General features: G+C 50.9%; 1 protein-coding gene across 8 annotated transcripts in view; it reads left to right on the top strand.

Moving 5' to 3' along the window:
- Positions 1-21,655, top strand: part of PDE4A (phosphodiesterase 4A) — a 50,153-nt gene extending 28,498 nt beyond the window's left edge. For 4 of the 8 annotated variants that reach the window (XM_066273270.1, XM_066273227.1, XM_066273252.1 and 1 more), the window contains exons 2-16: positions 1,982-2,035; positions 4,681-4,872; positions 5,711-5,747; positions 5,855-5,925; positions 6,698-6,747; positions 6,937-7,049; positions 10,554-10,647; positions 12,121-12,344; positions 13,811-13,909; positions 14,002-14,166; positions 14,405-14,504; positions 14,608-14,762; positions 14,993-15,115; positions 15,676-15,858; positions 19,101-21,655. In XM_066273270.1, coding sequence (XP_066129367.1) covers positions 1,982-2,035; positions 4,681-4,872; positions 5,711-5,747; positions 5,855-5,925; positions 6,698-6,747; positions 6,937-7,049; positions 10,554-10,647; positions 12,121-12,344; positions 13,811-13,909; positions 14,002-14,166; positions 14,405-14,504; positions 14,608-14,762; positions 14,993-15,115; positions 15,676-15,858; positions 19,101-19,778 — 2,338 coding nt within the window. In that variant the 3' untranslated portion in view covers positions 19,779-21,655. Of the gene's footprint in view, positions 1-1,981; positions 2,036-4,680; positions 4,873-5,710; positions 5,748-5,854; positions 5,926-6,697; positions 6,748-6,936; positions 7,050-8,716; positions 9,096-10,553; positions 10,648-12,120; positions 12,345-13,810; positions 13,910-14,001; positions 14,167-14,404; positions 14,505-14,607; positions 14,763-14,992; positions 15,116-15,675; positions 15,859-19,100 lie in introns of those variants that run through there. The other 4 variants (XM_066273243.1, XM_066273280.1, XM_066273262.1 and 1 more) reach the window with 2 other exon arrangements.
- Positions 21,656-23,382: the final 1,727 nt, after the last annotated feature.

Here is a 23,382-nt window from a genome sequence, read left to right on the forward strand (position 1 = left end):
ATTTGAGGCCAGCTACCACCAGTTCCAGGCCTGGGGACTCAGTAGGAAACACAGGCACACGAAGGCCAGCTGCTGCCTGCCTAGGGCCTGCGGACCTTTTAAGAGTTTTTAAGAAAATCTGCAACACAGGCCGAGGCTGGCTGCCTCTGAAAAAAGCCTCTGAAAGTGGCTTGGGTGTTGTGAAGTTTGGTTTTTTATAATTTTTTATTTATTCATTTTTAGAGAGGAGAGAGAGAGGGAGAGAGAGAGACAGAGAGGGAGAGAGAGGAGAGAGAGACAGAGAGAGAGAAGGGGGGAGGAGCTGGAAGCATCAACTCCCATTTGTGCCTTGACCAGGCAAGCCCAGGGTTTTGAACTGGTGACCTCAGCATTTCCAGGTCGACGCTTTATCCACTGCGCCACCACAGGTCAGGCTGAAGTTTGTTTTTAAAGAAGTTTGAATTTTTTTTTTTAATGAGACGGGGGAGGCAGAGACGGACTCCCACACATGCCCCGAAGGAATCCACCCGGCAAGCCCACTAGGGGATGATGCTCTCTCTGCCCATCTTGGCCCTTGCTCCGTTGCAACCGGAGCCACTTTTTATTTATTTATTTATTTATTCATTCATTATAGAGAGGGGAGGGGCGGAGGAGCAGGAAGCATCAACTCCCATATGTGCCTTGACCAGGCAAGCCCAGGGTTTTGAACCAGCAATCTCAGCGTTTCCAGGTTGACGCTTTATCCACTGCGCCACCACAGGTCAGGCAAGAGAGCCACTTTTTAAAAATTTTTTTTTTCGTGCCTGAGGTGTAGGTCATAGAGCCATCCTCAGCGCCTGGTGGGGCCAAGTCGCTCTAATTCAGCTGGCTCTAATCGAACCTTGGCTGCAGGAGGGGAGGAGAAAAGAGAGAGAGAGAGAGAGAGAGAGAGAAGTGAGAGGGGCTGTAGTGGAGAAGCAGATGGGCGCTTCTCCTGTGTGTCCTGACTGGGAATCGAACCTAGGACAGCCATATGCTGGGCCAACACTCTACCACTGAGTCAACAGGCCAGGGCCAGAAGTTTGAATTTTTAAAAAAAATTTTATTGATTGGCCCTGGCCGGTTGGCTCAGTGGTAGAGCGTTGGCCTGGCGTGCAGGAGTCCTGGGTTCGATTCCCGGCCAGGGCACACAGGAGAAGCGCCCATCTGCTTCTCCACCCCTTCCCCTCTCCTTCCTCTCTGTCTCTCTCTTCCCCTCCTGCAGCCAAGACTCCATTGGAGCCAAGTTGGCCCAGGCGCTGAGGATGGCTCTGTGGCCTCTGCCTCAGGCGCTCGAATGGCTCTGGTTGCAACAGAGCAACACCCCAGAAGGGCAGAGCATCACCCCCTGGTGGGCGTGCCGGGTGGATCCCGGTCAGGCACATGCGGGAGTCTGTCTGACTGCCTCCTCGTTTCCAACTTCAGAAAAAATACAAAAAATTTAAAAAAATTTTTTAACTTTCTTCCTAAAATTGGAATACCTAGTAATTCAGAGCCCCAGCTCCACTCTGCTTTTTTGTGTTGGTTTCCTAGCCCTTTTGAACATTTTTGGGAGGAATATGCTCTGACGGGTCAGGCAGGCAGAGGGAAGCAGTTAACATTTTGGTCTAATGAGTCACAAGACTTGGTTTTGAATTCTGACCCCATCATAGTCTTGCTGTGTGACTCAGAGCTAATCATTCTCCTCTCTGAACCTCATTTTTCATCTGTAAGAAAGAGTCAGTGAAATCCCTCCCAACTCCTCACATCCCAGAAGTAGCCTATAGAAAAGGCTCAATGTATGGAAGCTGTCATCACTGTCCTGTTCTAAGAGATTTCAAACTAATTTCTGAGCAGAGGAACTATTCAAATACAACTTTATGCTGACTTGCAATAGGTAGGATGGGAAAGGGGAGGGCTCCATTTCATCCCTCTACTCCCTTGAATGCCTCCCCATAACATAGCCTGAAGTCTGCTCACTAGTCTAACCCCCTCATTTTAACAGGCATGATTCTAAGCATTTTTCCTGTGTTAATGCTGGTCACCTGAATGACCTGAGGTAAGTGGTGGTTGTGTTTATTGTGTGAATAAGGAAACTAGCATTCAGTAATTTCCTCCAAGTCATACAGCTGGGAAGTAACATTGCCAGTGTCTTCCTTCTTCATGCTGAGGGTCTCAGTCTTGTCAGTGAGTGCCCCCAGGCTGGGGTCCCATTGTCTCCCTTCTCTGAAGCTGTGTCTCTGTTCTAGTCTATATCACCATTCCAGCCATACCAGTTTCCTTGCTGGCCCTCAAACAAAAACTGAGTTCTTGCCGACCAGGTGGTGGCACAATGGATATAGCGTCAACCTGGGACACTGAGGACCCAGGTTCAAAACCCCAAGGTCGCTGGCTTTAATGTGGGATCATAGACATGACCCTGCGATCTCTGGCTTGAGCCCAAAGGTCACTGGCTTGAAGCCCAAGGTCGCTCGCTTGAGCAAGGGATCACTGGCTCTGCTGGAGAACCCCCCACCCCTGGCAGTCAAGGCACATATGAGAAGAAATCAATGAACAACTAAAATGTCGCCACTATGAGCTGATACATCTCTCTCACTTCCTGTCTGTATTTGTTTCTCTTTTGCTAAAAAAAAAAAATAATAATAACTGAGTCCTATCCCAGGGTCTTTGCACTTGCCTGTTCCTTTACCCTGGAGTGCTTTCTACTCCTGACCCATGGCCTTCCTTCTCATTTTTCTGGCCCTGCACAGATGTCACCTCCTCAAACAGGCCTGCTTCAACCATAGCAGCTAAAACCAGCTCTCCAGTAAACTGCAGTCATCCATCTATTTTTAATTCTCTTTGGGGCACAATTCATGTATTTATATATTCATTCATTCATTTATACATTTTATGATTCATTCATTCATTCATTTACTGGGCATCCTATATGTGCTAGACCTTGTTCTTGGCCCAAAGGATACAGCAGTAAACAAAGCAGACAAAAATCCCTAATCTGGAGCCTGACCAGGCGACGGTGCAGTGGATAGAGCATCGGACTGGGATGCAGAAGGACCCAGATTCGAGACCCCCGAGGTCACCAGCTTGAGCGCGGGCTCATCTATTGTAGCTTGAGCAAAAAGCTCACCAGCTTGGACCCAAGGTCGCTGGCTCCAGCAAGGAGTTACTCGGTCTGCTTAAGGCCCCCGGTCAAGGCACATATGAGAAAGCAATCAATGAACAACTAAGATGCTTCAACGAAGAATTGATGCTTCTCATCTCTCTCCATTCCTATCTGTCCCTCTCTCTGACTCTCTAAAAAAACAAAAAACAAAGAAGAATCCCCCCCAAAAAAAAACAAAAAAAAATCCCTAATCTTCAGTGCTTAGTTCTAAAAGGGAAACAGTAAAGAAGTAAAATATAGCTTATGTCCCATAAGCCTGACCTGTGGTGGTGCAGTGGAAAAAGCATTGACCTGGAACACTGAGGTCACCGGTTTGAAACCTTGGGCTTTCCGGTCAAAGCACATGCGGGAAACAACTACTACTGCGTCCTGCTTTCCCCCCCTCTTTCTCTCTCCTCTCTCTAAAAATCAATAAATTAAAAAAAATAGATTATATCCAGTAAGCAATATATATGTTTTTATTTTTCCATTGATTTGAGATAGAAGCAACAACTCATTGTTCCACTTAGTTTCCATTTAGTTGTGCACTTATTGGTTGCTTCTTATATGTGCTCTGACTGGGGATTGAACCATCAACCTCAGAGCATTGGACAATGTTCTATCCACTGAGCCACCTCACTAGGGCTTATAAGCAGTATTCCAGTAAGGCAGAAGGGAAATATGAAATATTGGGGCAGGGCTTGAAATTTTAGATGGATTGGTCAGCGGAGGCCTTCCTGAGGAGTTGACATTTGAGCTGAAGTCCGAAGGAGGTAAAAGAGGAGCCACTGGAGATCTATCTGGGCAGGGTAAACAGCCTGTGCAAAGGTCCTGAGACAGGAATGTATATGGAATGTTTAGGGACTAGTGAGGAGGCCATTTAGCTGGAGCAGCATGAGTGAGGGTTAGAGTGGGAGGTCACAGGGCAGGTCTTTGTGAACCACAGTGAAGACTTGGGCTTTTCCTCTGAGTTGGGCACTATAAAGGGTTCTGAGCAGAGGAGGGATGTGACCTGACTCAAGCACTACAGGCTTCTTCTGGCCACTGAGGGGGAAACAGACTGAGGGGCAAAGACAGGAGCCAGAGACCAGAGAAGAGGTGAATGGACTGGTCCAGGCAAGTGATAAGGGGTGCTGGTCAAAGAGGGGCTGAAAAGTGGACCAATTCTGAATAGAGTTGGGCAGCCAGACTGATTTTAGGTGCAATGGAAAAAGTAGAATCAAGGAGAACCCCACAACTTTTGGGGTGTGCATTGTTATTAGGTTAACCTGTTCGTAGTTCAGCCTGGGCCCTCCCCATGTCATCTCTATGAGGGACAGATCATGGTCTGTCTTTATCACTGCTGTATTCCTAGCACCTACAACAGGGCCTGGCTCACAAAGGCTCTCGGTAACTTCCATTTCTGCAGTTCTTTGTCTCCATCTCTTTCGGGGTGTCTCTCCCTTTAGTATCCTCTGTATGCCCCCATCTCTGCCAGGAATTCCTCTGGCCCCCTTATTCCTCTTAACCTCCCCAAATGCCATCTCAGTCCCCCTAACCCCTGTTCCTGCCTGCCCTTGCAGCTTCGAGGCAGAGAATGGGTCCACTACATCACCAGGCCGCAGCCCCCTGGACTCGCAGGCGAGCCCGGGCCTCGTGCTGCATGCTGGGGTGGCCACCAGCCAGCGCCGTGAATCTTTCCTCTACCGCTCAGACAGCGACTATGACATGTCACCCAAGACCATGTCCCGAAATTCATCAGTCACCAGCGAGGCGTGAGCACTTCCTAATCCCACCTGCCAGCTCTTATGGCCTTATCATAAGCTATCCTTCCCAGCAAGGAGAGGGGGCATGTCCAAGCCCCCAGACCTTTCCTCCCCAGAGAAGGGAAAAGAGCCCCCTTCCCTTTATCAAGGGCTCAGTCCCTTCATGGCATGCCTACCCAGTGACTGCCCCCACCCAGCCACACTAAGCCCCTTCCTCAGTCCCAGCCTCCACCCTTGTCCAAATAGTCCCCACCCACCCAACCTACCCATTGCCTGCTGGGACCAGGCCCCACCTCAGCCTGTGTCTGCAGCAAGGAGGAAGCACTCCCAATTTGAGTTCCTCTCTACCGATGCTTCCTCCCAGTGTTGTCTACCTCTGCTGAGCCTTCTCTTCCCTCCTCCAGCCTTTCCTAAACCAGCTTTCTTTATCATGACCACCTATTGAGGCATAAGTACCCCCCAGACCTGCTCAGCCCCCTACCCTCTCATTGGATCCTCCAGCCCTGCCCCTACCCATCAAGGTATCCACCTCAGAACTTCCCTAAGTCCCTTCCTGCCCTACTCTCCTCCCTACCTACTGCTCTCAGCTGTGTGTTCACCTACCCCCCCAACCTGAGCCCTTCACCCTGGCTGTCGTTTCCTTCAGAAGTAGCCCCTGCAGCATGTTCACCCTTGTGAGGTGTAAGTGTCCTCTCTCCACACTCCTTGGAGCCCCTCCCTGCTCACCAGTCTCCCTGGGCCCAGCCTCCACAGAATATCAACCCTAGAGAGTTGCTTTTCTGGCACCCCAACCCTTCTCCTGCCAGGTCCTCTGGCATCCCTCACTTACCCCTGTCCTTGATCATAGGTATGCTGAAGACCTCATCGTGACACCATTTGCCCAGGTGAGATGCCCCTGCCCTAAGGAGGGAAAGGGCTCCAAACCTCCCCGCACTTGGGGACAGGGACCCAGCCCCAGCTACCTTCTCCTCACTGCTGCCCCTGGTCCCAGGTGCTGGCCAGTCTCCGGAGTGTTCGCAGCAACTTCTCACTCCTGACCAATGTACCCATTCCCAGCAACAAGTAAGTCGAGGCTGGGCTCCAACGACCATGATCATGAGGCTAAGTATACCTGGGTTCCACTCTCAGCCCTGCTGTGTGACCTCAGGCAGGTACTTGGTCTCTCTGAGTCTCTGTTCTGGCAACAGTTCCCTCTGAGCCATTGAACCATTACAATTCAAATGCCTAAGACATAGAAACTTTTATAAAGAAAGACCGAGGGGTCCAGATACAGGGTGGTAAGGTCACAGGTGGACAGGTATGCAGCCTTGGGGCCACTCCTACCCTCATGCCAACTTGTTGGGCAAATAGTATTCTCTGATGCCTCTGTTCCTCCTCTATAAAATGGGAATTTAACAGCTCCTCTATTAGATAGCTGCTGTGAGGAATATAGAAGATGATGTAGAAAGTACTAGAACATTGCCCAGCACATAATAAATTCTCCCTAAATAGGAGTAGTTTTTATTTTGGGTCAGGGTGTGGCTAAGAGCTGCTGGTCCCTCTGGGAGTCAGAGCAGGTGGGGGGGGAGCAAAACTTTGGAGACACAAGACCTGACTCTTTCACTGATCAGCCATGTAGTCTCCAGGAAGCTGGTTCACCTCCTCTAGCCTCAGTTTCATTGTCTGTAAAATGGGTTCTTCTGGGTTTCTGTTAGAGGCTGCAGTTAGAGTACATGGTAGCATGCCTGGGACACACTGAGCTCTCAGAAAAAGGAATATCAGCACTATTCATAGAAAGGGAGTGGCAGGGATCTTGAGGGGCCCAGGCTGGCGCTGGAGCCCTATTTCTTTGCAGGCGATCCCCACTGAGTGGCCCAATCCCGGTCTGCAAGGCCACACTGTCAGGTAAATAAGCCCAGGGGTAGTGGAAAAGGGTCCTTATTACTGCTCCAGTAGGGGTTCCTCACCCTGGGTGGTTGACTCATTCCCTTTCCCAGCACCCCACTCACCTGGCAGACCCCTATCACCATGGGCTGGGGCTTTTGGTCTGCCTGTGGATCCTCTCAGTCACCACCCCTGCTGCCCCTTCTCCAGAGGAGACGTGTCAGCAGTTGGCGCGGGAGACATTGGAGGAGCTGGATTGGTGTCTGGAGCAGCTAGAGACCATGCAGACCTACCGCTCAGTCAGCGAGATGGCGTCCCACAAGGTGTGTGAGCCTTGGGTTGGCAGGGAGGAGCCTTAGGGGTGAGATCATCAACTGGCTGGAATCTGTGGACAGACCAACCATAGGGCGGGGCCAATCCCTGGATAGGGCCTATGGTGTGGGGTTATTCCTGGGCAGTGCCTGTGGGGTGGGGCATGGGGCGGGGCTAGCAACAGGGTGGGGCCAGTGGGCAAGGCCAATCCGTGGATGAGGCCTATAGGGCGAGGTCAATTTCCAGTCGGAACCAATCCTGAGTCACAGTTTAAGGATTTATAGTTCATATGGATTTTGACTTCTCCCAGGACCTAGGGATCCTGGTTTTTGTGTGTCTTTGTGTGTATGTTCATGTGGCTAGACATCTGTCCATAGACAGTCATCTTTCTTGGAGTGCGGTTGTGTGCTTGTATGGTCTACGGATGGGTATCTGTGACTATGGGTCTGTGTGGCTGTGAATTTGTTGGCTACACATTTGCAGCATAGGGTGGGGATGTGTTTCAAGAGGTTCTGTCAGAAGTGGTGTACAGAGGTGTAGCTATGGATGGTATGTGGGTGTGCACAGGCAATCATTGGGGTTATGTGGGTCAATGCTGGAGGGCTGTGTATGTCTACAGATAGGAGTTAGTCCACACTTATAGTGTGTATCTCCATGCATTTGTGACTCTGTGTGTGTATATGTGTGCACGTGTGCTTGCAGGGCTGCAGGGGAGGGTGCAATGCTTCCATGTGCAGCTGTGCAGATTGTGCACTGCACAACTCCAGGGGGCACCAGTCAGAAAGTAGGCAGTGTGGATGATAATGCTTCCTGGAGTTGTGCTGCATGGTGGTAGCCCGTGTGGGAGGATGCATATCAGGAAATGAGTGTACAGATGGGGGTATCTGTGGTAGGGGCAGATGCCTGTGGGTGGAGATTTGTTTGGGAACATACAAGTCTGAGGGTGGCTGTGTCCCTGAGGGTGTGTGGTTATCTGACAATGTGACTGGATCTCTGAATGTGAACCTGCAAGTGTGTGTCTGTGATGAGTGTGTGTGTGTGTGTGTGTGTGTATGTATTCCTTTATGGATTTGTCAGGGTATGTTTGTGTCTAAGGCTACATGGGTATTTGTGTTTGTTTGAAAGTGTGTCTGCTGGTGTGTTGAGTATGTGTTTATAAGTGTGTCCAGCATCTGGGTGTTTTCCTTTGGCGTGTGTCTCCACATTGAGTGTGGGTCTGTGTTCTTAGAAGGGGTGTGTCTGAAGGCATTTGTATCTCTGTGTACTCAACTGTATACCTATAAATGTGTTTGTTGCACCTTAGAGTTGTGACTGTAGATGTGTGTGCATGTGGTCAGTGTAAGGCTGAAAGCATCTGGGTATCTGCTTAAGTGTGTCAAGTGTCTGGCTGTGTTAGTGTGGAAGGTGTGTCTCAGAGTGTTTATATGTCTGAGAGTGTGTGGAGCATCTGGGTGTGTGTCTTTGTCTCTGGGTGTGTCCATGGAGGGGGCATATCCTGGAGGGGGTAGGTACTGCCCTGCCTATCCTCCGCAGCCCCACTTGAGTCCTTGCTGAGTCTGTGGGCTCTGATGCCCCTTTAACACCCCCCCACCCCCGGCACCAGCTGACATCACATGCAGCCTGCCAGTGCTGCAGTGAGCAGGCACACACACACAGGCGCACTCACAGAGCCCAGAGCCTCTGAAGCCGCCTCCTGGGACCCTCGCCCTGCCCCTCCATGGGCAGGGGTCCCTGGCCACCTCCTGCCACTGCTGTGGGGGGCCCATAGGGGCCAGGGGCTTGCAGACCATGTAACTAGGGCTGCCACTGGGAGCGCGGAGGGGAGGGGAGCCCCCAGCCCTGCTGGGCCGGCCCAGACCCCTCCGCGGCTCCCCCTTTTACTGCCCACCTGCCCAATACCCCACCCCCGCCCCAGACGGTGGCTGTTAACCCAGGACTCCCCAAGCTCAGCCTCTGTGAGCGGCAGCCCTGTGCAGGGTTAAGACTCCAAGATGCCCTTGGTGGATTTCTTCTGCGAGACCTGCTCCAAGCCATGGCTGGTGGGCTGGTGGGACCAGGTAGGGGACCTTGAGGTGATCGATGGGCAGGAGACCTGGCCATGGCACTCTGACCTGTGACCCTTCAACCCCTGGTCTGGACTTGTGTGTTCAGCTGTGCACGTGTGTGGTCTGGATATCAATGCTTATGACTATGTCTCTGTGTGTGGCCCAGGGTTGGGAGTAAATGGTGGGTGGCTGGGGGTGTGGGTCTCTCTGGGTGTGACTGTCAGTACATACATGTGTGTCTGCAGTAGTGTGGGGCTGCCTGACTATATGCTTATTTGCCTGGGTCATGGTGTGGCCCTGTCTGAGATCATATGGCTCTGATTGTGGTTGTGTGTATTGGACATGTTTGTGAATGCTGAACTGCGTGATTTTTCTGGGGCATATATATGACCCCAATTGTCAGTGACCACTTTATTGTACATACCTCTTGATTTGTGTGTCTGGGCTGTATGAGCTGTGTGGCACAGAATTCTGTCTCTGTATGTGGCTTGTGACTTTGTGGGTCTATTTTGCATCTGTGTGTCTTTCTCTTTATGTGTGCTCAATGTCCCCGGGTAGCACTGGGTGGAGTGAGTGCCCATCTGGTGTGGACACTCAGTCTTACCCTTCTTGCCCAGTGTCTCTTCTGCCTCTCTTCTGCTTTGGGGGTGCTTTGGCAGAGCTTGGGGGCAGGGAGCTGATGCCCTTTCTCCTCCTTACACAATGTCACAGCAGATTTTGTGTAAAGTGGCATGGGGGAACCAGGAGGTGCCCTAGGAGTGGTTCTGGGTATACTCCATTCATCTGTGCCTCTGTCTCCCCCATGAGGTGAGGAAAGAGGGAGCTATGATGGGAGCCCCTCTTCCCTGGGTGACGGAATTAGGTCTTCCTCAGCTCACTGAATTCTCCCCTGCCCCAGCCAAACCGTTTCTTCACCCAGAACTTGGGAGACTGTATTCCCTCCTCCTAAACTAGGTTGGGTGCTGAGGGACAGAACCTCCAGGGAGTGGATGGAGTCCATGTCTGGGAGATAGGGGCCAGGGGTAGCTCTGGGAAGGCAAGGGTTAAGAGGTCTGCCGGCTGGCCCCCCTTTCCCCCAAGCTCAGCAGCTGGTTGGAGGGGAAGTTGCTAAGGAGACTCCAATCACCATGGCAATCGAATTCTCCTGATACCCCATTGGCTCCCTGTTAGTCAGGAGCCCCTCCCTTCCACAGGTGCCCTTCTGGCTCCTCCTTGGAGGAGGGGGAGAGGGAACTGGGAGCCCCCCTTCCTCAGACAAGGAGGTATATGCTAAGTCCTAACTGCACAAGCCTGGGGACCCCCATCCAGAGCTGGGAGGAGAGAAAGGGCTGACCCTTCCCCTCTGGCAATCTGCAGGGGGCTCTGTTGGCTGAACAGAGAAGTAGAAGGACTCATGGGGTCTTCTGAACACTGACTTCCCCCCTTTTCCATGACCCCATCATTCCTTCCTTCTTGCCTCCTTCACCTTAGTTCAAGAGGATGCTAAACCGTGAACTCACACACCTGTCAGAGATGAGCAGATCAGGAAACCAGGTCTCTGAGTACATCTCCACCACATTCCTGGGTGAGTGAAGGGCAGCCCATGGCAGGGGATCACACCTGTACTGGAGGGGTCCCCTAGACCGAGTCCTGTTGCCCACCTTTGCCCAAGGGACCCTGACTCTTAACTCTTCTAAGGTCAAACACCATGTTTAAGAGTTTCCATACTCATGCTGCCCCAAAATTCAATGGGACCCCAAATTCTATATATAAAAAAATCAAACTGAGAAGTTCTCCCAAACTCAGTGGAATCCCATTGGAACTCTGAAACTCGACCCCAAGAAACCCCTAAACTCAAATAGAACTTCTAAACTTGAAAATGCCTCCAGTCTGAAAAGTCCCATAAAACTCAATAGAATCTGCAAACTTGAACTTGTCCCCCCAGTTCAGAAGGGTCCCCCAAACTCAAGAGATGCCTAAACTCAGTAGGGTTCTCAAACTCTGCCCTGAATAGTCTACAAAAGACCCTGAAACTTAAAAAAAAAACCTCCAAGCAGAAAAGTCCCCCAAATTCAACAAAATCCCCAAACTTTATGACCCCCCCATATTCAGCTGACTCCCCAAGCTTTAGATACCCATTCTCAATACAGTTCTCAAGCTTAAGAACCTGGAAGACATTCCCCAAACTTAGGAGAGTTTCCTGACTCAGTGGAACCAGCCCCAATACAGAATACCCCAAATTTAGTGGCACTCTCAAGCTCAAGGGGACCTCCAAGTCATTCTAACTTCTGTACTCAAGAACCCAGGCTGAATATATTCCCCACACACTCAGGATAATTGCACCCCCTACAATTTATCACCAACAATACCATCAGGAGATTTACACCTCCCTGCCACCAAGCTTAAGAGAAGGTTTTGATTTTCAAATGCTCCCGCAGGTGGGGGTATGGCTGTGCCAAATTCTGAGAACCAGCCAATAGTAGTGTGGCATGTGAATGAGCCCTGTTAGGGTCTGTCATTGACTGGTGGGCCCCTGGTTCACAAAGGTCAGTTCTAGCTGAGCTCTGAAAGCCCTTGGAAGCTCAGGAAAAGGGCTCCAGGGTGTGGTTCTCAGGCAGGCTGAGGTTACCAGGTAGCAGTGGGGGTCCATGGAGCCAGAGATCACCCTTCCTCCCTCCTCCCAGCACTGTCCACCCCTAACAGCACTCTCAGGCACCATGAGAAGGTTTCGTGCCTATCGGGGCAGGCAGCTGCTCTCTCCAGCATCCTCACCCCCGCTTCCTGACTTCTCACACCACCCCCTGCCAACCCTGGCAGTCGGGCTAGGGCCACTTCACAGCTCTGGGTAGGCCCCAAAGTCTCTACCTCCACCCCACCACCTCCCAGAAAAATTTCCAGCTCCCCTCTGTTTTTCAGCTTATGAGTAACCAAAAGCATGACACCCAGAAGGGGTCTGCCCTCCTGGGAGGGACTTCCCAAAGCCAACGGGATGGGGCTGAGGGCCCAGTGAGGGAACCTCTGAGGGGGACTCATGCTTGCTCTCCTCCATCTTCTGCAGACAAGCAGAATGAAGTGGAGATCCTATCACCCACAATGAAGGATGGTGAAAAGCTGCAAGCACTGTGGCAGAGACCTTCCCAGCAGCCTCCAGCCCCGGGGCCGCAGTTCCAGCCCATGTCTCAGATCATGGGGGTGAAGAAACTGATGCACAACAGCAACCCAACTGATTCCAGCGTACCCCGCTTTGGGGTGAAGACAGACCAAGAGGAGCTCCTGGCCCAAGTGAGTGGGGGCTCTGTGGGGGGCTGGGCTGGAGAGAGGCAAGGGGTTTCCTGGGGAAGGGCTGGGTGTTGGGTTAGATGAGGACTGGGACTAACTGAAAGCAAAACGTTTCTATGAAACCTTTCATAAACCCAAGTGGTGTAAAATGAGGAAGTAATTGCCATTTTACCATTAATTTATGTGTCTTTATTTTGTTCATGATCAAAACAGTTATGTCCAGTTTCACACTAAGTGCAGTAACCTTATGAGCTCTCTCAGGTTTTTCTGATATCTTAGGACACATCTTGCTTGTGGATGCACAAAACATATTCTCACAGACCCAGTGCAAAGCTCTGGTGACTAAATGCTGAGATGCCGAGTACAGCTTTTGGGGAGTGAGGTTGGCAGGGTCGTTCTCACTGCTCAGGGTGTTGCTGCCTCCGTAACAGCTGCTGCAAAACAAAGGCTGAACACTGTTTTCTGTTTTTGCTTTTCACCTTTTTCTGTAAAAGCAAAAATTCTCTTTGGGTTTCTTTCAGTTCGCAAAAACAGGTACTAATGTAGGTCTCTCGTCAAAGCTAGTGGCATAACGCAGACTTTCTGAGACTCTCGGGAGCAGGAGTGGAAGGCGCTAGCTAAGCAAAGAGAGGGTTTCAGTGCCAGTCGGCCTCAGCCCGACTCCGCTGGGAGCTCTGGACCGAAGAGCACCAGAGTTGGGCCCACCTGGAGGAAAGAGCACCGGCCTCTGTACCCCTGTGTCAGTCACTGGCTGGGGGCTGCCCCTAGGGTGAATGGCATCATCCTCTCTATGTAGTTCCTGAGGTGGGGGCAAAACCAGTTTTCTGGAGTGGGACATTTCTGGAATAGGACAGCTGTGAGCCGTAGAAGCAACTATCCCAGCAGCTAGGAGATGGGTACAGTGACCAGTGAATGGGGATCTGGCCAGAACCCCACCAGTGTGCACTACAGACCTGGCCTGGGTTTGGCTCCTGGCTCTCCCGAAAGACCTTGAGCCAGAGGGCTCTCACACTGATTTGTACAGTAGGCCTGATGCTCTCTCAGTGGCTCACTCAGCTGACGTTTGTTGTCACCTCTGCAAGCTGACACTGGCCAGTGATGCACTGGGTCACCCAGTGTTTAGTGAGCACCCGCTGTGTGCTGGCACTGTTCTGGATTCTGGGGAGACATGGAAAATTAGCCTGTAGCCTGGAGGCTACAAAGTCTCAGGTAAGTCACATCACTTTTATGCCCCTGCCAATTGAGATCAAGTACTTAGTGCAGTGTCCGACAGATAATAAGCACTCAATAGATAGTAGCTGTGGTTGCTTTGTTATTTCTTGGCCCAGTAGGACCTGGGAAGTAAGTTCTGTGCTGCTGAGCATGCTACCCACAGGGTAACCAATAACGGTATCCAGAGCTCTGCAGGAAAGAGTCCAGAAGGCCCTGGGCCTCGCAGGCTCCTGATCTCTGGCCTCTGTCTCCTCTAGGAACTGGAAAACCTGAGCAAATGGGGCCTGAACATCTTCCATGTGTCAGATTATGCTGGGGGCCACTCTCTCAGCTGTATCATGTATACTGTATTCCAGGTAGGGCAGGGTGGGGGTGCAGCACAAGGATGGGGCCGGGGCAGGTGGCTAAGAGCTAGCAAGGGTCACTGTCCCTCCATACCTGCCCTCAGGAACGGGACCTGCTGAAGAAGTTCCACATCCCGGTGGACACGATGGTGACATATATGCTGACTCTGGAGGACCACTACCACCAGGATGTGGCCTACCACAACAGCCTGCACGCTGCTGATGTGCTGCAGTCCACCCATGTGCTGCTGGCCACACCTGCCCTGGACGTGAGCACTGCTTGGCTCCGTCTCCCTAACCCCATTGCTGACTGTCCATCTCTGATCTCCTGTTTATCTCTCTGGCCCTGGGTCTCTGACCTCCATCTCTCTTTGACCCTGTTCCTCTCTCTGATCCTTATCTTTTTATTCTGACCCCCAATTTTTTTGAGCCCCCCATCTCTCTTATCTTGTCTCTCTGACCCACCCCAACCCCTGTGTCTCTCTGATTGCCTCTCTTTGCCTCCAGGCTGTATTCACAGATCTGGAGATTCTCGCAGCCCTCTTTGCAGCAGCCATCCATGACGTCGACCACCCTGGGGTCTCCAACCAGTTCCTCATCAACACCAGTGAGTGGCTCTCCATGGGGGTGGGGCCTGCACCGCCTCTTCCTGCAGGGCAGCCCTGTGGGTTCTTCCTTCCTCTGACCTCCTGCCCCTGCCTGGGCCACAGATTCGGAGCTGGCACTCATGTACAATGACGAGTCGGTGCTGGAGAACCACCACCTGGCTGTGGGCTTCAAACTGCTTCAAGAAGAAAACTGTGACATCTTCCAGAACCTTAGCAAACGCCAGCGGCAGAGCCTGCGCAAGATGGTCATCGACATGGTGCGCAGACTGGGAACAGAGCAGAAAAGGTCGCCTTTGATGTGTGGCACTTTGGGAAGGTCTGAGTTTAAGATGGCACGGCCCCTGGGGGAAGAGGCGTCTTTTGGTGGGACTTGTGGGGTCAGGTTGAACCCAGTGAAAACTTCAGAGGCTCCGATTGATACAGTGGTCTGGTGGCAGAGCTTCAGTGGCTCCTGTGATGGCCCCCGTGATGGCCCCCTTCCCCACAGGTGCTGGCCACAGACATGTCCAAGCATATGACCCTCCTAGCTGACCTGAAGACCATGGTTGAAACCAAGAAAGTGACCAGCTCAGGGGTCCTTCTACTAGACAACTACTCGGACCGCATCCAGGTGCTCCCTTCACACATCATATAAGACTAGTTAGTCCCTTTCTCTCCCTTCCACCCTTCAGATCTGACTGCTGCCCCTCTCTCAGCCTCCAGCTCCCTTCTTGACCATCTTCCTGTCTGTTTTTCTCCCTCTCCCCTCATCCTCCCCTCCCAACCCTCATCTCGTCCTATCTTCCCCCACCTCCTATCATCTCCCCCAATTCTTTCTTCCCTTCATCCACCCATCCCTGTCTCTCTCTTCCTCTCTTCTCCACCATTTCATCCCCTCCTCTTCCCCACATTCCCTCTCCTTTCTCCTTTCCCCCACCTCTTTTCATCTCCCCCACCTCTTTCCCTGCCTTCTCTCTCTCCTCCTTCCCTCTGCCCTTTTCTCCATCTGCCCTTCCTCATCTCCTCCCTTCTCGCCCCCACTCATCTCCCTCCCTCTTTATTCCTCTGTCTCTCTTTACCTCCCCCCTACCCCGTCTCCCCACTCTCCCCCCAAGGGGAAGAAGGGAAGGCAGCCTGTAGCCTCAGACTAGCATGGGAGCATGGCCTCTGAAGGTCCCGTGCCCTGTACAGGTTCTGAGGAACATGGTGCACTGTGCGGACCTCAGCAACCCCACCAAGCCACTGGAGCTGTACCGCCAGTGGACGGACCGCATCATGGCTGAGTTCTTCCAGCAGGGCGACCGTGAGCGTGAGCGTGGCATGGAGATCAGCCCCATGTGTGACAAGCACACAGCCTCAGTGGAGAAGTCTCAGGTACAGTTTCGGGGTGCCAGCCTCGCACCCCACCCTACCCTAACCTGGAGCTTCAGGGCCCAGAAGGTCCTGACCTGCTTGCTCCTCCACAATGTTAAGTCTTAGTTTTTTTCCTTTTCTATCTTTTTTTTAAAGTTTTTAATTATTGGTTTTAGAGAGAGGGGAAAGAGAGAAAGAGAGAGAGTAAGAAACATCAGTTCATTGTTCTTCTTCTTTATGCATTTATTGGTTGATTCTTGTATGTGCCCTGACTGGGGATTGAACCCGCAACCTTAGCGTATGGGGATGGTGCTCTAACCAACTGAGCTACCAAGCCAGGTCTTACTTATCTTTCTTGATGGGAAATATGCAACATTTTCTCCTCCACTGAACAATGCAATTGAGCCTTGGACACACCGCATTCAGACAGTTCTAACTCATTTACAGCAATAGCCATAATATCAAGAATAATATACTTAGCTGGCCTTTAGTTACAGACCTTATGTTGATTCAACCTGTTTCTGAAATCCTAACCTGGCCAGTGATATGATCTCTGATTTTCAGAGGATTTTATAATGAGGTGAATTGACTTGTTTTCATCATATACCTGATGAATTTAGCAAGAGGGACAGGAATGCAGTCTTATAAAAGACTCAACACTGCAATGTGAATAGAAGAGTTTCTCACTCTCCCCACATCTAGTCTCCTCCTAGTGAGACCCGCAGTTGACTCCAGATCATTCTGTTTGGTGGAGGCCTTCCTGTGTATCGCATAGTGTTGAGCAGCATCCTTGGTCTCCACCCACTAGATCCCAGGGGCACCCTCCCCTTCCAGGCATAACACCAGAAATGTCTCCAAACACTTCCAAATGTCTCCTGGGCCTGCACCCCCCCCCCCAATGAAAACCAGTTTTATAGTTTTATTATGCAGTTATTTTCACAGGCAACTTAATAGCAGTGGTCTGTGGGGTTTGCTTTTATTTATTTAATTATTTATTTCTTTTTAGAGAGAGAGGAAAGGAGACAGACAAACATCAATTTGGCCCTGGCCGGTTGGCTCAGCGGTAGAGTGTCGGCCTAGCGTGCGGAGGACCCAGGTTCGATTCCCGGCAAGGGCACACAGGAGAAGCGTCCATTTGCTTCTCCACCCCTCCGCCGCGCTTTCCTCTCTGTCTCTCTCTTCCCCTCCCGCAGCCAAGGCTCCATTGGAGCAAAGATGGCCCGGGCGCTGGGGATGGCTCTGTGGCCTCTGCCTCAGGCGCTAGAGTGGCTCTGGTCGCAAGATGGCGATGCCCAGGATGGGCAGAGCAACGCCCCCCTGGTGGGCAGAGCATCGCCCCTGGTGGGCGTGCCGGGTGGATCCCGGTCGGGCGCATGCGGGAGTCTGTCTGACTGTCTCTCCCTGTTTCCAGCTTCAGAAAAATGGAAAAGAAAAAAAAAAACAAAAAAAAAACCCATCAATTTGTTTTTCCACTCGTTCATGCTGTTATTGGTTGATTCTTATCCTGAATGGGGATTGAACCTGCAACCTCAGCATGTCCAGATGATGCTCTAATTAACTGAGCTACCCCACCCAGGGCCTAGCAGGTTTATCTTTTTTAAAAATGCAAATTGTAACCTGACCTGTGGTGGCGCAGTGAATAAAGCGTCGACCTGGAAATGCTGAGGTCGCCGGTTCGAAACCCTGGGCTTGCCTGGTCAAGGCACATATAGGAGTTGATGCTTCCAGCTCCTCCCCACCTTCTCTCTCTCTGTCTCTCCTCTCTCTCTCTCTGTCTCTCCCTTTCCTCTCTAAAAAAATGAATAAATAAAAATAAATAAATTTACTTGTTCTTCATTAAAAAAAAATGCAAATTGTAGGCCCTGGCTGGTTGGTTTGGTGAAGCATTAGCCCGGCATGTGGATGTCCTGGGTTCAATTCCTGGTCAGGGCACACAGGAAAAGCGGCCATCTGCTTCTCCCCCCCTTTCTCTCTCTCTTTCTGTCTCTTCCCCTTCTCCTCCCACAGCTTTGGCTCAATTGGTTCGAGCAAGTCGGCCCCAAGCGCTGGGGTGGCTCCATGGCCTTACCTCTGGTGCTAAAAATAGCTTGGTTGCTGAGCAATGGACAGTGGCCCCAGATGGGCAGAGAGGGTGGATCCTGATCAGGGCATATGGGAGTCTGTCTCTCTGCCTCCCTTCCTCTCACTTAATTTTTAAAAAATATACAAATTATAGTGCCCTGGCCAGATAGCTCAGTTGGTTAGAACATCATCCTGAAGTGCAGAGGTTGCCAATTCAATCCCTGGTTAGGGGATTGAATATGGATATGGGAACAGATGGATGTTCCTGTCTCTCTCTCTCAAATCAATAAAATAAACATTTAAAAAAATACAAATTGTATCAATATATACCCATTTTATACAGCTCGCTTTTTCTTCTCAACAATGAGTTGGAGATCTGTCCAAGTTATTATGAACGGATTTAGCTACCCATTTTCACTACAGTATAGTATTCCCATGGATGTAGATAGATAATGGTTTATGTAGTCATTCCCCTGTTGATAGACATTTAGGTGTTTAGGAGTTAGAAATTTGCAGTGACTCAAACAAAATAAAGATTTTTTTTTTCCTTTCTATGAGAAAAGTCTAGAGAAAAAGAATTTGGCTCTCTGTGGCTCTACAAAGTTGGTAGGCACCCAGAGCTTTCAGTGTTTCTCTTCTACCAATTAAGAATGGGGCTTCTGTCCCCAAAGATGCCTCTCATGGTCACAGCCTTCTTGGCTGCATTCCAGGGAGAAAGCCCTCTCTGCCAGCTGAGGCAGCGCCCAGCATCTTCCATCCTACAGGCTTTCTCATGGCCACCCTCTCTTTTGCAAGGGAGACTGGGAAATGTAGTTTTCAGCTGGAAGCATTTTGTTCCTCAAGAAAAAAAATCAAGAGTCTGTCAATGAAAAGTAGGGAAGATTATGTCAGGCTCTTAACTGACCATGGAGTTATTCCTAGTTTCTCTTTGTTACAAAAAATGCCATTATAAATATCTGTAGGTACCACATTAAAAAAAAAGGACTCCCCAACTGATGTATACAGTATATGTTTACATCTCATGGGATTCTTTTTTTGTTGTTGTTACTTATGCAAGAATTTTTCCAGGGTGGATCTGGAAAGCAAGATTGGTGGGTCAAATGATATAAGCATTGTTTAAATTTTATTAGATCCCTCAGAATGGCAGTGCCATCTGTACCAGTGGGCTGCCAGTTTATTATGTCTTCTTCTCCCTCCCCCAGGTGGGTTTCATAGACTATATTGTGCACCCGCTGTGGGAGACCTGGGCCGACTTGGTCCACCCAGATGCCCAGGAGATCTTGGACATGTTGGAAGATAACCGGGACTGGTACTATAGTGCCATTCGGCAGAGCCCGTCACCGCCACCAGAGGAGCCCCAGGGGCCAGGCCACCGGCCCCTACCTGATAAGTTCCAGTTTGAGCTGACGCTGGAGGAGGAAGAGGAGGAGGAAGTGTCCTCCGCCCTGGGTGCAATTGAGGTGCAGGCGTTATTCAGGGTCCAGGATGCATCCCCAGCTGAGGACCTGTTGGCGGTGGATGGCCATGACGTGTCCACAGAGGTGGAGATAGAGGAAATGTCCTTGACACAGCAAGCAGACAATGTGGCTGAGGGCCAGGGCAAGTCCACGTCCCCAGATGTATCCGTGCATGCTGTGGGCTGCAGTAGGCCCCCTGTCCTGTCTCCTGAGAACCCTACTCTGCCTGCCTTGAGGACCCCACCCACTCCAGAGGAGGCCCCGGGCCTCCTGGGCCTCCCCTCTGTGGCAGCAGAGGTGGGGGCCCAGAAAGAACATCAGGCTGCCAAGAGGGCGTGCTGTGCCTGCACAGAGACTTCCGGCAAGAACCCACCCACAACCCCAGCCCCTGGTGGGTGGGGGTCTGCTGGAGGCCCTACCTGAGCCCCAGCCCCTACACCCTTTTGCCCTCCCTGCGTCCTTCCACCGCCATCATCCCCCGACTGCCTCAAAGACTCGTGGGCCTCTTGAGAAAAAAGAAAACAGAAAGGTGGGGTTTTTTCTCTTTTCTTTTTTTCCCCTTTCCTTCCATCCCCACCCTCACTCATGGGGCCTCTTTTTGGAGGTGGGGCCTGAGGAAGGAGGGGCTGAGGTCCTGGAAGGGGTTTTATTTTTGGAATTTTCATTGTTACATTTTTAGAAAAAAAGAAAAGAAAAAAAAACCAGGATGAAACACAGCAACTGTAGATGCTCCTGTTCCCAGATCCCCTTGTCCATTTCCGGCCTCATCCTCACCCCTCCTGGGTCCCAGACTCAGTCTTCCAGCCTCTGTGAGCTCTCCACCGAGGCCCAAGCAGGTGTAAGTCTTTTTCCAGGCACTTCTGAAATTTGGAGGGTTTCTAGAATCCAGCCAGGAATAGCCATGCTGGGCAGGAGCCCGCTGGGGGGGTCACTGTGAGAGGCCCCAGCTCCAGCCCCTCTCAGGTTCACTGCCCCACCTTCCCCAGAAGTCTTCCGCCTCATTTTGCACAAACCTGGCAGTACTGTCTCTGGGACGGGCCTGGGGATGCTGGGAGGGGAGGGTGTTGGAGGGACATTCACACCACCAGCCTGGGGTCTGAAGTTTGAGGAGGGCCTGGTCCTCCCTTCGTTTGCCACCCCCTTCCTTCCACTTTGGGTTCTGTTTGGATTTTCTCCATTTGAGGGAGACAGCTTTGAGCTGTACCCCCTTCTTCCAGCTGCTTCTCCTCTTGTTTCTGCCTTAATGATTCTCACGGCCATAGGAGAGGGTTGTAGTGGCTCCCACCTGCACCTTGGGTGGGGCAGGGCCAGGCCCAGAGCCCCCATCCTAGGCATCCCCCCAACATCCTCCTGCTGCCCTCCCTGACCCTTTGCCCTAGGAGGAAGCAATAACTGTGTACACCCACATTCCCTTCCTAGGCATCCCTTCCCACCCTGGCACCAAAGTCATTTCTCCTTTGTCCCACCTTGCCAAGCCTCCTCCTCTTCCCCTAACTATTCCCCAAGCAATATAACAGACAGGTGCAAGGCCATTTTGCTCCAAGCCATGGGGGACTGTTTGGAAGGAAAGACGCCCTCCTCCTTTTTCCCTACTCCCCTTGGCCTGGTTCTGCAGTTGGGCAGGGCAGGGCTTCTCATTGCCCCCACCCGTGTGGGGGAGCACACGGTACTGTAGCCTCCCCTCCCCTCAGCCTTCCATCTGTCTGTCTATCTCACTGGGGAGTACCACCCACTCCCACTCTCATGATACTGTACAGGGTTCATTTTGTAGTGGAAGTAGTTTCTGTCCTAGCCGGCAACCAGAGTGGGCCTTTTTTTTGGTTTTCTTTTTACTTTTCTTTCTTTTTTTTTTTTTTTGTACATACTGTAATATTGGTTATAAATTATTCTACAGAGGCAAAAAGGGAAAATAAACTTGCCCTTCCCCAGCTGACCCAGTCAGGGGAAGGAAGGGTGGGGATCTCCCAGAGGGAGAGTCTCTATTCCTGCTGTATTATACAAACTGTACCATAGATCCCAAAAAGGAGGGCTCAGAGCTGACGTTTGATGGAGAGTTGGCTCATTTAGGGAGTGAGGGCTAGGCAGAGCTCGTCCCTCCCCCTGGCCTAGGGTTGGGTCCGACTGACAATAGTTGAGATGGACCATCCCACCCCCAATCAGGGCTCCTCTCTTCAGGGAGCATGCACAGGACTCCCATGAGCTACTCGAGTATTGTCCACTTTGAAGATCAATCAGTTGGCCCATTGATCAGTAATCAATCCTTCGATCTTGTCTCCAATTAAACCAAGGCTTTGACCAATCTTCCTGGCTGATGTGGCTTTCTTTCCCACCCTGGTTTGTTTTTGTTTATTTATTTGTTTGTTTTCAATATAATTTCCAAATATGACCAGTGTTGTGAGTGATACTAAAGTAACTGGTGGCTTTTTCTGTGCAGCTGGCTGCTCGGTACTGTTCAGGTGGAGTTGGAAGCTGGTGCAGAAGCAGAGTCATTGGTCTGTCCATGGTCTCTATCATTAGCATCTGAGGCTGCTGTGGCATTAGTAGGGGGTGAAGCAGCTATTTGAGTGGAGCATGAGAAGGAATAAGGATGGTAGCTAGAGGTGGACCATCCTGGTTCTTGAGGTGCACCTCTCCTGCACTATTTGCCTGGGGCTGGGGGAGGAATAGGGGGCTCTGACCCTATCCTTACTCAAGTAGATAGAGTTTTGAGGGTGCTGTAGGGAGCTTGGCGAAAAGCAGCCCCCAGGCATGTGTCAGGTCCTGGAACAGTGGACTTTAGGTTGTAAAATAAAGGTTGAGACCCTGCAGTCTTTGGAGGCCAGCAAACCCCAGAAACCTGCGTAGGGTCACCTCAGTTCTTCTACACAGAACATATCTGACACAACTCTTGGATTCTCCTGGAATCTCAAAGTCACCCCTGGAAACCTTCAGGAGGCCTTGGATTGACACCTCCACCATCTGGCTGCCAGGTCATGATGAAAAGTCTCGGGTCAAATTCTGCCATGCAGACATTAAACTTGATTACCAGGCATATGAGTATTTATACCTGTAAGTCCCATGAATTCCCAGCATTCCGTTTATGTTGCTGGGAATTGCATGAAAACAAAACCAAGAAGCAAACCTGAATTTTTAAAGGTAGGGTTCTGTGTTGCTTTGGGCCTATAAGTCTATGGGTATCAGACAAGCTGAATCCTCCAAATTAGTGACTGGGCACAGAAAGGGCTTGGGTTATAACCTGTACGTACAAGGTTGGGGAGTGAATGAGTCTCATATTTTAACCAATCCACATATTTTAATACTGTTAATTCCACCCATGGGAGCCCCTTTTTCAACCTTTATCAGGCTAATTAACAAGCCCCTGATTTCACCAATCAAAAGGTGTTGACAGCCTGACCAGGCGGTGGCGCAGTGGATAAAGCGTCGGACTGGGATGCGGAAGACCCAGGTTCGAGACCCCGAGGTTGCCAGCTTGAGCGTGGGCTCATCTGGTTTGAGCAAAAATTCACCAGCTTGGACCCAAGGTCACTGGCTCGAGCAAGGGGTTACTTGGTCTGCTGTAGCCCCACGGTCAAGGCACATATGAGAAAGCAATCAATGAACAACTAAGGTGTCGCAACGAAAAACTGATGATTGATGCTTCTCATCTCTCTCTGTTCCTGTCTGTCTGTCCCTGTCTATCCCCCTCTCTCTCTGTCTCTGTAAAAAAAAAAAAAAAAAAAAAAAGGTGTTGACATTCATTATGCTAATGAGCAAAACTTCCAAATGGATAGAGATATGGATAATGGAAGTGTTTGTGAGTGGACATTTGGATTAGAATACTGGCTGCCTCTGGGGTGTAATAAACAGATAACACACACACACACACACAGTGCTTCAGTGTTAAGCACAGTGGGGGATCAGTAGATGTCTATATAGCATGTGTGTTCTGAAACAAAATGAGGGCAGCTTTCTTGCATCTAAGGAAAGGTTTACCCACCTACACTGCCATCCTTCACTAGTGCCAGGGACTAGTTTTGATCCCAGCTCT

This window comes from Saccopteryx bilineata, chromosome 1 (genome assembly GCF_036850765.1).
Source record: "Saccopteryx bilineata isolate mSacBil1 chromosome 1, mSacBil1_pri_phased_curated, whole genome shotgun sequence".
Taxonomy (NCBI): Eukaryota; Metazoa; Chordata; class Mammalia; order Chiroptera; family Emballonuridae; genus Saccopteryx; species Saccopteryx bilineata.